Source organism: Trachypithecus francoisi, unplaced genomic scaffold (genome assembly GCF_009764315.1).
Source record: "Trachypithecus francoisi isolate TF-2019V2 unplaced genomic scaffold, Tfra_2.0 Lachesis_group1, whole genome shotgun sequence".
Classification (NCBI taxonomy): domain Eukaryota; kingdom Metazoa; phylum Chordata; class Mammalia; order Primates; family Cercopithecidae; genus Trachypithecus; species Trachypithecus francoisi.
The window spans coordinates 56,282,939-56,297,040 of record NW_022681454.1 but is presented as its reverse complement, the minus strand read 5'-3'; the positions used below and the strand labels follow the sequence as shown (position 1 = coordinate 56,297,040).

The 14,102-nt window shown below is 39.9% G+C and overlaps 1 protein-coding gene across 1 annotated transcript in view; it reads left to right on the top strand.

Annotated features, from left to right (window-relative positions):
- The window catches only part of SEPTIN11 (septin 11), a 95,088-nt gene extending 82,025 nt beyond the window's left edge, over window positions 1–13,063 (top strand). Inside the window, 3 exon segments of the mRNA XM_033214348.1 lie at window positions 1,980–2,112; window positions 4,087–4,274; window positions 12,473–13,063. Coding sequence (XP_033070239.1) covers window positions 1,980–2,112; window positions 4,087–4,274; window positions 12,473–12,488 — 337 coding nt within the window. The 3' untranslated portion in view covers window positions 12,489–13,063.
- The last annotated feature ends 1,039 nt before the right edge of the window (window positions 13,064–14,102 follow it).

Here is a 14,102-nt window from a genome sequence, read left to right as displayed (position 1 = left end):
ATTGGTGGTCTCTGGAATACATTTTGGGTAGTGTTTCTATCAAAGTTTCCATTGTTTGTTAGAAAGAAGAGGGAGATGTATTCATTATTCTAAAATCAACAAAAACTGAGTTTTCTGTAAAATTTCATAGGAGGGACAAGTCATCCTCTACCTTTGGCAATTCTGACCTAAGTAATAGTGATGAAGAGTTTATTATAAGCTAGTATGCAAAATTTCATGAATTATTTTATACTTCTGTTATCAGTACACTTCTCTATATATCCATCACTATAGATCTTAAACTTGAAGTCCAACTATTGCTATTAATATTAGCCAACACTAACATTGGCCAAACATGTTTTTATCTTGTAAGATAATGTGAAAGCTAAATGTACCTCTGGAAACTCAAAACAATTGTTTATAAACAGGTACTATTGATAGTGGCGAGGGCAAGAGAACTTGCTTTTAATAAACTAATAACCATGTTAATTATTGACGTAAAAACCAGCCTAAGTAATACGTTTTCTTTTTTTGAGATGGAGTCATGCTCTGTTGTCCAGGCTGGAGTGCAGTGGCATGGTCTCAGCTCACTGCAAGCTCCAATTCCTGGGTTCAAGTGATCCTCCTGCCTCAGCCTCCCAAGTAGCTGGGGTTACAGGCGCTCACCACCACACCCAGCTAATTTCTGTATTTTTAGTAGAGATGGGGGTTTCACCATATTGGCCTCGAACTCATGACCTCGGGTGATCCTCCTGCCTCAGTCTCCCAAAGTGCTGGGATTACAGGCGTGAGCTACCATGCTTGGCCTAATACATTTTCTAATACTAAACTAGTTCTGTAGTTCATTATAGATGTGTGTATCTACATGCATGTATGTTCCTATCACCTGAAGTTCCTTTTTCTTCGTCTAAATGGACAGATGTAAATGGTGTGTGGTAGTCCGCATGGTATCGGGGGTCATCCAGAGTGGCTATCCAGTTTGTAGTCTACACTTTGGATGAATTCGGTCCATGGGAAAGGCAGATATACTGCAGACGGTTAATATACAACAGTTGTTGTAGGGAAACAACAAGACAGAGAGAGAAATAGCACCTATAAAATATCAGGAAATGTTTCTGTGTGTATGTGGGGGTGGCAGTGGGGTTGTATTTTCTTAAGCTGTGCTACCAAAGTGATTTCTCTGTAAATATATTTGTTTTGACTTAGAGATAAAGCTAAGCTGTAGCATTCAATGTAGAATATTGGGCTCTAACTTCCGAGACAGTCAGGAGGAGGATAGAATTGAAAATAAAAATTAAACTTTTCTCCCTGCTCTATTTACAACTGGTAATATAACTTGAAAAGTAGCAATTTTCTACAATACATTTAAAGGTAATGTTGTCTCTTTAGTTTACTTTTGCTGGATCTGTTTTCCACATTGGGGACTGGAGGGAGATGAGAGGGGAGAGTACCATTTACTGGGCACTGATTATATGTTCGATGTTTTATTCCCTTCCCTTCATTTCATTCTCAGGGTCATATCCCTAGAAGGTAAGTGTCACTGTATCCACGTCTCAGACCTTGGAGGCTGAGGGAGGCTGTGCTTTTCTAAGAACAGCTGGTCAGTTGGTACGGTCTGAATTCAAACCTGGGTCTGTGGGGCTCCAGTGCCTCTTCATTTCTCCCCCTATACCAGGCCTCCTCCATCTTCTCAAATCCTATACCACCTCCACCTCCTCAGCCCAGGTTTTCCCTGTATGAATATATGTAAGATAAAACTTGGCTAGTCAGAGACATACCTTTAGTGCTATGTCGTGCTTACTGACTGATTTCTAGTTCTTGATGCACTTGTCTTTCCAACTACAGCATAACTAAAAGCAAAACTGTGTCATTCTACTTATGCTTTAATATGGCAAGCAGCAACTTTATGTTTTGGAAGTAGATGGGTAGAAATTATGTGAACTGAAATTTCTTAGTATACAATTTCATAATGCTGTCCTTGGTTTGTGGATTTTGAATAGTCTTCAGGAGACATATGAAGCAAAAAGGAATGAATTCCTGGGAGAACTGCAGAAGAAAGAAGAAGAAATGAGACAAATGTTTGTTATGAGAGTGAAGGAGAAAGAAGCTGAACTTAAAGAGGCAGAGAAAGAGGTAAGCCATCTGTCCTGCTCCCAAGGGACAGATTTGTAAGAGGGAGATTTTCGTAATACTTCACACTTTAGAGGATTTCATGATGGTCCAAGTACTTTCTACATGCATTTTGTCACAAGTGACCTACCAATCTGGCCAGAAAAATGGGTCAGATATTCTCATTCCTACCTTACAGATGACAAACAGGTTATAAAAGTTAAAACTATTTTTGTAGTCACATACCTAGTTAGCAGCAAAATCGAGACTAAAACTAGATCTTAGGTCTCCAGATCTGATCACATGGCCTGTGTAGCTCTGTATTTCTTCAATTTACAAGTCTTCAAACATGAGATTTGGGATTCTGGGACTATTATTATCATCTTAGTCTATTAGCCAACTCTTCTAGACTTTGGCATTGTCTGGGGGACATGCTCTGATACAAAGCCTGTACTCCGCGTCTGCACCCATGCTTCTGCCCTCATGGAGCTTGCACTCCCTGCTCCAGCCTTACCTCAGTTCCCTCCCCTGACCAGATTAACTGCTTCCTAGAAGTTAACATAGATTTGTACTATAACACTCATCCCATTATATTTGAGTGTGTGTGTGTGTGTGTACACTTGTGTGCATAATGTCTATTTCTGCTGTTCGATAATGAGTATCTGAAGTGTTTGACCTATACTCTATACGTTTCTAAGTGAAATCATCTAAATTTCCTCATTTTCTTGTTTTAATTTATTTTGTCTAAAAACTACTGAAACTTAGAGGCTATTTAAATAGCTAAGCACTCAAGATGGTTTTGCTGCAGAGAAAGTTCAGCCTTATTTGCTGTTGGCTTCAAGAACCAAGGGGATGCTGGGTAAAAAATCTAAAATTATCTGGACTTCCTTCCTTTCCTTTTCTTTTTCATTTCCTTTCTTCTTCCTTTCCTTTTCTTCTTCCCTTTCCTTCCCTCAAGGGCCAGCAATTTCCCAACACATTGTTTAAGTAGCTAATTCATAATGCTTATATAGATATACACACACACACGCATATATATACATATGTATATATATACACACACACACATATATGTAGTCGTTGTATATATCTCTAAGTAAATGTTTTTTATACATTTTGAAAAAGGACCAGAGGTAAAGAGCCAATTTTACCACTGGGGTGAGTTTTTTGTTAGGATCATAATTAATTTTGGCCAGGTGTGGTGGTTCACACCTGTAATCCCAGCACCTTGGGATGCCAAGGTGGGAGGATCACGAGGTCAGGAGTTTGAGACCAGCCTGGCCAATATGGTGAAACCCCGTCTCTACTAAAGATACAAAAATTAGCTGGGCGTGGTGGCGCATGCCCATAATCCCAGCTACTTGGAAGGCAGAAGCAGGAGAATTGCTTGAACCCGGGAGACAGAGGTTGCAGTGAGCTGAGATTGAGTCACTGCTCTCCAGCCTGGGCAACAGAGCGAAGGAATCTTTAGTCCAAGGAGTTCAAGTGTCACAGGAGTCTGGGTCTCTGAGGGATGTCCTTCAGCCTCCCAGCCCAGCTCCTCCAGGAAGTCAACAAAATGGTACTTTACACCTGTAGTTAAAACCAGTGCAGCCACATGACACATGTTTGTTTGTTTGTATTCTTTTTTTTTGAGATGGAGTCTCACTCTGTCACCCAGGCTGGAGTGCAGTGGTGCGATCTCAGCTCACTGCAACCTCCGCCTCCCGGGTTCAAGCAATTCTCTGCCTCAGCCTCCCGTAGCAGGGATTATAGGCGCCCGTCACCACGCCTGGCTAATTTTTGTATTTTTAGTAGAGATGGGGTTTCACCATCTTGGCCAGGCTGGTCTTGAACTCCTGACCTCGTGATCCACCCGCCTCAGCCTCTCAAAGTGCTGGGATAGCAGGCGTGAGCCACCACGCCTGGCCATGTTTTGTTTTTTGAACAGATCCAAAGAACTTTACATCAAATGGATTTTCATTCCGTTCACCAAGCCTGTCTTCTTTTTCTCTCCAGCTTCATGAGAAGTTTGACCTTCTAAAGCGGACACACCAAGAAGAAAAGAAGAAAGTGGAAGACAAGAAGAAGGAGCTTGAGGAGGAGGTGAACAACTTCCAGAAGAAGAAAACAGCGGCTCAGTTACTACAGTCCCAGGCCCAGCAATCTGGGGCCCAGCAAACCAAGAAAGACAAGGATAAGAAAAAGTAAGCAGGTGTCACCCCCATGTATTGGGGACCTCTAACAGTTTATTCCTCTTGCATGTCTCTACTTTTCCCATTTACAGACTGGAAACTGGTCTTTTACCAGAAAGATAAAAGCAAGTATTTTCTCTACAGTGCAGGGAAGATGATGAAGGTTTTAAAAATATTTTTAAAAGGTACACAAAGATTGATTTATAAAACTTGACCACTTTGACCGAGCAATCAGGCCTGGAGGAACCTGTTGTCTCCAGTAGCATCTTCCACACCAACACTAGGAGTCTCAAAGAAGACAGGTTGATGTCTCTTCAGCACCCTCTGAAGACAATTCTCATGACTCTTGATAGAGAGCGTCTTAAAATCACAGTTGTTAAAATTATTTTCCTATTCTGTGTTGTAAGACTTCGTAAGCCAGTCACTGAAAGTCTCGTTCCCAAAATGAAACATTTGGAAGAGCTGCTAGTGGCCACTAGTTTCCTCTAAATTCAGTATGATGAATTGTTTTATTGTGAAATGGGATCCAAATGCCTATCCAGTTGACACCTCTGCCAACCCTCAAGCCAAACCTAAACCCACTCATAAAAGGTTTTTTAAATAGGGTCTTAATGTCATGTGCCAAAAGGTCAGATTCTGCTCTTGAGTTAGTCACTCCCTATGATACTCCAGTAGCAGCTGCCTGAAACCAGTGGGAGATTTAGCCCTGCCTTGACATTCTCCTGTGATTTGAAGCTGTCCTTTGAATCATCAGAAAGCCTAGTTTTATGTTAATAGCTATCGGTTTTGACAGGAAGCACTATGGTAAGAATACCACTAAGGAAAACCTTTGTGGTATCTCAGTGGCAGATATGCAGATGCCGCCCTCCTTTGTCTAATGTGCGGTGCTTTTAGGGCAGCTATTTAATATAAAGCAACTCAGAACTTGTTTCAGGAAGTCTTGCTCTTTTGCCTTACATGCAGAGGTTCTAGGGGAAAAGCTGACCATAAGTAAACAAAAACATTGATACTCAAGCACATAAAGAATTACATTCTTTAAACACAAAGTGCACAGGATCAAGTCTCTACACAGTAACTGAGATGTGTTATATGGAAGAGTGAGCACAGTGCTGTTGTCCACTTAGTCTTGATGAATGTGCAGTAGGCTCACCCCTAAGAAATCTCATGTTGCCTGCAGTAACAATAAAAATGGACTGCTACAATGACATACTGAGAGAGTTTTAAATCATGCTTTACCAACTCTGACATTCTGAGCTCTGAGACAGCAGAAAATGTATCACCAGAGCAAGGGAGGAGGCAAATGTTCTGAACAATAGTAAGTGGTTATGATTTTATTTGGAGTTGGCACAGATCCAAGTGACCAAAGGAGTTCAAGGCCCAAAATTTAGTTATGCTGGGTTAATTCTGAGAGTAACAACCACATAGATTATAATCTAGTTTAAGAAAACCCTTTGTAGCTATGCATGTCGGGAGAGCATCTAACACTCGTGGTGATGTTCCCCATGCAGAGACTCAGAGATTACAGTGACTCTTCCAGTGAAGACAGATGAAAGCCATTTGACATGGTACCTTTGTTAATCCAGACTAACCAAGGATATAGGGGTGTGTGTGTGTGTGTGTATGTGTGTGTGTGTGTGTACACATACATCTATAGGTATGAATGAGACAAAAAGCTGTTGACTTATAGCTTAGGAAACCCAAAGTCAAGTTTTTCTTTTCACCCTGAAGCACTCAGTGCATAAAGGTTCGAGTTTTAAAACTAAGAATGTTTCTAAAAGACCAGCAATGTTAAAAGAGTATTTCGTGTATACTAGACGTGCCTTTAAGCAATAAAAATTCCAAGAACTGATCATTATTGTGCCTCCATTTTAAAAAAGTTTATTTAGTAACAAACTTCCCAGTGTAGGGAGGTTTTTCCTTGCCCTTTTGAACATATTAGGTTATTTTCTTCCTATCCTGGGGCCTTACCAATGTGTAATGCTTTCAAAGTTTCAGTGAAGCCTGTGTGGATTCTATTTTAGCTTATTTATATATTCTCATTTATTTTGAAGGATATTATACTTAATTGGTTCAGAGTAGTAACCAGGTTTTGCTCCTAACAATGGCACATATTGTTTGTGTAACTTTTTCTAGGTCCTTACCCTTTTCCACACTTTGCGTTTGTACAGTGAAAGCAACTGCCAGTGGAGGCCTGAAGTGTCAAAGTAAAAAAAAAAAAAAAAAAAATCACATCTTTTACTGCCAGAGGCAGTGGACTGTGTTGGTTAGAGGGACTGCAGAAAGACAGTGGCCAGGCTAGATAGAGCAGCACTTTGAAAAGAGCTGGGAAGATGCCTCCTAGCATAGCTGGAGCAGATATAGGAGTTTAGGAGCTGGCTTTGTTGTAGGTAGAAAATGAAAAGGCAGATGCTTACTTATTTACCTGCTATGTGTCCACCTCAAAGCCTAATTTAGTTTTTCTAATAGTTTTAAATTCTCTTTTTTCTATTCTAATGACACGCTCCTTTTTTAATGTAGGTAAGGCTTGATACTCCTCCTTGACCTGTAGTGGCATGAGAGTGTATAACATTTCCTAAGATGACAGGCAAAGTAGAACTAACCCTGGCACTGCCATTAGCTGGCCCCACCTTCTGCCATCTCTGGCCACCGCGTCACTTTCCTTGTTTGCGGCTATACCACAGTGGTGGGACTGCGCAGGGTAAGCTGGTCAGTGGACAGTGTTTCCCTTCTCTGAAAACTGTCTGCACAATTGCCAGCAGCCATTTGCTGGTTAAGCTGCATCTGTCCCAAAAGACAGTTTTAAAATTCATCATTCTAAAACCATACTTGTTTACCCAACCATCCACTCATCTTTAAAAAACAAATTGTTTTGATTCTTGCTAAGGAATAAGGTTGTATGTTTTGCACTTGCCTAAGATTAGGCACATGGCCGTGGGTTTGGCACTGCCTTGTGCCTAGAAGAGGGGAAGCTCCTGGCATTGCTATATCTGTAACCATTACAGTGATTGTCTTTTTCCCCTACCCAACTAGATTAATAGCATGTCCTCCATTCACTATGTAATTTCAATCCCTAAACTGCTTTAGACCTTTTCTTTAAGTCAGTTGTACAAAGGCATTTATTGTATATTTATTCTCTGACGCCTTCAGCAGTTCAGAAGTGGAAGATGAAGCTCCTATTCAGTGCTAATGGGATACCCAAACCTAACAGATAATGGTTTTGTGTTATTTGAGAAAACAAAAGCTAAACAGTAAATCCTCCCACTAGATATGCAGTGGTTTCAAGAAGTCACTTGTGAATTCTAAATTACATACAAATGGAAACTAACCATATGTCTTTAATTGAGTATTAAATTTTGCTTTTGCTTGTCATGTAGAGTAGCCTTCTCAAATTTTTGGTTTTAATTTCTGTCAATTCCATAATCATTGCATGAGCATTCACCATCGCTGAATGCTGGTGCTGTCGCTCCTAATTTTCCTTTCTTTTTAATTTATTATTATTTCTAACTTTTTTGTTTTGTTTTTTAACTTGCAGTGCAAGCTTCACATAAAGCCTGGCAAGCCAAGGATGTTCCCGCATTCACCTGCTTTTGCAGTAATATCGTATCTCTGCCATGTGTGTTCTTTATTTTTATTTTTATTTTTATTTTTATTTTTACCCTTCTTCAAACACCAGTAACTATTATTAACTCGTTTGCTGAATGTTGTTGGGTGGTAGAAAATGATAGAACAAGGGAATAACCGCAAATGCTCTGTGCAGCTGGACTCTGTTTCCGGAAAGTAAATGATTTGCTTTTTATGCCTGTTCTGAATGGCAGCACGAAGCAGGCCTGTTACTTGTATGTCGCTTTGGACAGAGGAAAGTGGGGTAAAATGCTACCTGTACGTCTGCCATGAAAACTTCTCACCGCCTCAGCAGCTGAACTAAAAACCTGAATAGCCATGACAAGAGTTTGCATTTTCTTGATGATTCATCTCCATGAGTGCACAATCCCTGAACTCACTGTCTTTTCTCCACACTTGTCCCAAGCCAAGATAGATTTGTATGTAGACAGACGGGTGAGCAAGCATTATATTTTATTTTTACACTTGCATGACATTTTCATTTTAATCAATAACATTATTTGGCCTGAGCTTGTGGGTCTGTTCAGACTGTCTCCTCTCATGGTTTGAAACTGCATCTGAATGCCTGCCTTCAAATCCTGGCCAAGTTGGAGTAGACAGGCATGAGAAAACTATGATGATGTTCACATTTACTGGTGCATCCTTGATCCTCTCACAGATAGAGGTCTTAAAGGTGGAATCATATAACATTGGTTAGTAGAAGAACCTTCTACTAAGGATGATGGGCTTTCTACAACCTGCTTACCACTAACAGTAAGGAATCTTTCATAAACACACAGTTTATGAAACACACAGTTTGTTCCCAGTGGGCTTAGAGGGAGGACCTGATGACTGATTCCAGGATACTTGTACTTCTAATAAAATTTTTCCCTAATCATGAGAAAATTTCCAGATACTTCCCTTAGAAAATTTGCTATAAACTCTGTATCATTTTTGAAACTCTGTAGCACGAATTTGAGGGAGACCTTGTCAACTTTAAGGTGGAAATAGGAAGGACCACAACATGACCCGTAAGTGAAGAAGGTAGACATTTCATATTCAGCTTCCTTGCTTAGTCTCCTTTCAGTATTTGGCAATAAAAGAAAGAAGAAATAGAACAACTGAAGTCTCAAATCATTGTCTGGAGTATTCCTCACCTTGGCTAACTCCACCTGCTCTTTGTCTAAGGCCCTTGCCTCATCAGGGATTGGAGCGGACCCACATGCCAGAACCTATACTACATGCCTAATTTGTATGGAAAAGTGCATATTTCATCTCTTTTCTATACTGTTCCTTTCTGATGCTTATCCTTTCATCTGTGTGATTGTTTTTTTCCCCTCTACTAACAAGATCCTCCCAGCTTTTTCTCTACATGTAGAAAGGATAACATTGCTCATGAACCCACTTCCCCTCCACATTTTCCTCACTGGTTAGAGATTAAGTAAATAGGATAGAATATGCTGCATCTCCCCTGACACACACTTTCTCTTTTAAATGAACAAGTCTCTATTTTGATTTCAGCAAAGAGTTTTTCTCCTTCTCTTTGTCCTCAACCATACTTAGAGGAAAGAAGGAATGGTCTTCCATGAACTGATTATGCTTAATTAAGCAAAGTAAGGAAATTAGTTTAGTGGAAGCCTAAACAAAGCTGGAATAGAAACTACACACTAGACACAGCAGCAGTCATAGTCTTCACACGTTTAGGAGCTACTGGACCAGCATCCTTGTTTTTGCTTCTGTTTTGTTTTTAAATAATTCTAGTCTGGAGCTAACTGTGGAGCAGCCGAATAGTAGCTGGCATGTTGATTCAAACCATGGGCTGAATTTGCTCATAGGCTGTGCATCAGACAAAAGCTTGAATATTTGTGTTGTATGCTTGTTCCAACCACCGCTTGTGTGAGCATTTTTGTGGCTCGTACAGAAAGTACACTTTTAAATTGTTTCTTGCATCACTAAAATTTTTTTTAAATAAGCATAACAGCAAAAGGCATCCAGCTGACTTTTTGACTACAAGATTGTTGGTTGGATTGACTTTTTTGCATTAAAATTTTCCCAGCAAAATAAATCGTATGGCGAGTCAGAGAATAAAAAGTCAAAAGAAACAAATAGAAGCTTTTTTTTTTTTTTAATGTATTGCTTCTGAACTTTTTTCTGCCACTGGTCCCCGGCCCTGTTTAGTTTGTTATTGCTGCTCTTCTTTTTTCTTTCTGTATCTATGCCTTTTTTCACAGTAGTCCTTGGCTCTGCACGGAATAAATGATACCCTCAAATCTAATTGGATGTGCTTTCGCCTTTGCATGTAAGTACAGTAGTAAGAAACCTTTGAGATCTTTCTGACTTTTCAAAATTAGAGAAAGCAAGTGGGATGGATGGATTTTTTTTTCTTTTCAAGGGGGGCAGGAAGATAATGGTTTGAGTAGCCTTTGTTTTTGTTTTTTTTTTTTAAAAAAAAAACTAAATATATTTAAAAGGCCACATTTATATTTTTTTTCACAAGAACCACATAATAAATTCCACTTCTTGACCTGAATTTGGAAATCCGAAATTACCAATCCAGGCCAGTTGTAGTGGCTCATACCTGTAATCCCAGCACTTTGAGAGGCTGAGGTGGGCAGACCACTTGAGGCCTGTAATCCCAGCACTTTGGGAGGCCGAGGCAGGCGGATCACGAGGTCAGGAGATCAAGACCATCCTGGCCAACATGGTGAAACCCCGTCTCTACAAAAAATACAAAAATATAGCCCGGCGTGGTGGCACGTGCCTGTAGTCCCAGCTACCTGGGAGGCTAAGGCAGGAGAATTGCTTGAACTTGGGAGATGGAGGTTGCAGTGAGCCAAGACTGCGCCACTGCATTCCAACCTGGGTGATGGAGTGAGACTCTCCAAAGAAAAAAAGAAAAAAAGAAATTATTAATCCCTGCCTGTGCTCTACATAGCCTCATGGGCATCATTGGATAGTTCAGAGGGCCCTTGATTCCGGCAAGGCAAGTAAATCCAGAATGAGAAATTACCATCTTCTACTAGAGAAAACCAAGAGAAAAAATTTTATGCTAGGATGCCTTTATGACCGCTTAATTTTTTTATCTTAGTCCAGTGGTCTCTCCCTGGTGCTAACTGCTGACAGTGGCCACCTCTTTTTTTGGGGGGTGAGGGGCCTACATAACTCTAGCTGGCCTTCCCTCACATCTTTTGTTAAAACATAATGGCCATCTTTTTGCTTCTTCTGAACTTTAGATCTCCATAACACACGTACTGTAGAATGTGATGGAGAAGCATTGATGAGAATTTATGGGCAGTTCAGACTGTGTTTTCCCAATTTAGGCTCTTTATAAATTGGTTAAGGTTTTCTGCTTTTAAAGGGCATTTCAACAGTGGGAATTATTTAATGTAACAGTGGGTACAGATTACTTATCTTCCTTCTCTGCTCTGTGACTCACCAGCAGTAACACACACTCTCCACATCTTGTGCACCTCAAATGAACAGACTTGGTTTCTTTGCTTTCTTGACATTTCCATGACTGTTTAACATACAAACTATTGAGTGAGGTTTTTCAGCTGTTACCGACCCACGTCCTACTGTCTCTGTGTGGTCCTGCAAAAACTGTCCATTCCCACCCCTTTGCTTTGCCATTTGCAAGTGTCTGGAATTGTCAAGTCTCAGCTTTGAAAAGTCCTGGTTCCACTGACAGGACACATTCGTTAGTCGGAATTAAGACCTACAAAGTCTAGTTTGTATGTAGGTATGAAGGGAATTTTTTAAATAAATTGAAAAGCTGTGAACAGCAGTAGAACTTTGTCTATTTCTTAGTTTTAAAATATGCTGATATGCCTTAAACTGTAGTTGTAGATCCTTGTCATTTTGCTGTTTGAAAATAACCAATGTGTTTTCTAAAACTGTTGTGTAATCTACTTCTACTTTCAGTGTTAATGCAGAATTGTCATATATGTAAGCTGCATGTTAGACATTTGTCTTTTTTTAAAAACTAAAGTAATTGTATTGATGTGAAGCATATCATTTTTTCAAATATGAAAGTAATCACTTAGCAACATGCTTGGTAATTTGGCATCTGTTAAGGTAGGAGAGTGGTGAACAGGTAATCTATGCATATATCACTAGTGCCAAGACATAAAGTGGGGGAAAATATATTTTTACCCAAACATTGTTTGTGTGCCCTTTTTTGTGAGTTCTTTTTAGTCGCTGCTTGGTTTGCATATGCACACGTGCTTACTGGATAAAAGAAACAGGGATAAGAGTCTCATGCTTTCCTGCCTTGTGTGGTGGACTTCAAATGGCTGCCGTCTGGGTTACACCAGTTTCTCAAAGATACTTGCCATGTGGTGTCCTGTACTGCACATATCATGTTATCACCTTTTTTCCCCCATACCTGTCCCTGTCCATCCTGCCAATTCATGTGCCTTGGTGCAGGCATCGTCTTCTTCACTGGCCTCCTCTTCCCTGCTGCTGCTCACCCTCCCGTCGAGCTCAAGGAAGTCACCCCGTTAACTGACACACTGCTGTTCTTTCACAGCTTATTGTAGAGAAGCTCCTTTTTTTCTTAAGCCATTAAGAATCAAATTTGAATCTGAACCTTTCTTTTTTCTCTTCTGTAGCTTCTTCTTTATGTAACCATCCTGTTGACAAGCCCTACTCTCTCCTAATGGACATAGAGCATTAGAAGAGCAGGAGCTGTCTGTTCACACGTGTTGGGGAAGAGTTACCTCATTTCCACCATCGCCTCCTGTTCTTTTAAAGTCTGGGTCAAATATTGCACTGCTGTTTGTATTTGTCAATGTCTGCCCATAGTGGATACTGAAGTGACTTACCACTACCAAAAAAATAGTCATATTCAATAATATTAATTAAAAAGGAAAAAGGAAATTGAGCAAAACAGAAAACTTGGGCCAAGACCCAAGGTCTTGTGCTGGGATCCCCTTGCTTAGAACTATCATGTTCTTGAAGCTGCTGATCCAAGAACTGATGGACTGAAGACAGCGTGTATCCTAACCTGAGGGGGCCACCATGTCCAGGGCCCACAAACTTGATCTCATGGTAACTCCTGTCCTTTCTCTCCCGTGAGCCACATTCTGAACAGCCTGATCAGGATCCTCAACCATCAGGTCATAAGATCTGAACAACATTTTCCTTCTTTTTATTAGTTTTCTGGGTTATTTTGGTGTTTGGGTTTTTAAAACAAAAAAAACTTGATATTGCATGAACAGAGATGGCTGCAATTTTTTTTTCTTTGGAGTGTTCTATTGATACAATGTTTTTATTTTTCAGCTGACCATCTGCCTCTTGAGAGAGAGAGAAGTGGGCATCCTTCCTTTAAATTCAGGAACCACTGTTGTTTTATTTGACTTTTTCTGTTACTTGCATCCCTTATATAAGTTGTTTTGGATTTGGGATTATGTTTTGGGGGAGAAAAATTCCAGTTCTGTTTTTTGTATTGGTTATTCAGCTTACTTTTGGTATCAAAATTATGCCAGTTTTAAGCTCACTTGAGTGAAGTTTAAGTCACAAAATTCTGTTTAATATGCTTTCCTCATTTTGGAAACAACCAAAAACTTCCCTTTTTTGTTACGGGATTTTGACCTACAAGTCCTAATCGTGTTTAAAATGTGCCGGTGTTGGGTAGATGACTTTTCTGCCTCTGGGGTTCAATTTATATTTAAAGATACCTTAAAATAACTTACTGGCCCATCCCTGCCTTTTTATTTGTTGTGAAGCTCTGTACCTTGTGTCCACAGTTTTTTACCAGGACCCATGTGTCTTGGACCATGGGAAATGAACCCCAAACAAGTACATGTCTCTTCTCCCAGATAACAGCATCATTAACAATGGTTCTGATTCACATTGTCTTCTCGGAATTACCTAGGTGGATTTCTCTACAATTTCTGCAAAAAAAAAAAAAAAAACCTGCTGAGAATCAAAGTATTCAGACTTGATCACTGAAAATAACATCCATATCTAAACACATACTTCTGCCAGTTGAGTGAGCCTGTGATTTCTGATGCTGACCTGTTTGTCATGAGTCAGATTCAGGGCTAGATCACTCTAGTTAGCAGTCACTTCTTAGGGGCAGTTTTCATAGTGAAGGGACAATTTTCAAATTCATATGTATTATAGAGCATGAACATATATTTTGTTATCTTTCAGTTTCATTACTTGTTTATAGATAGGCTTATTTCCATCTTTACTTTTGAGCTCCATAGTAGGTAGGTCATAAAAATACCATTAGTG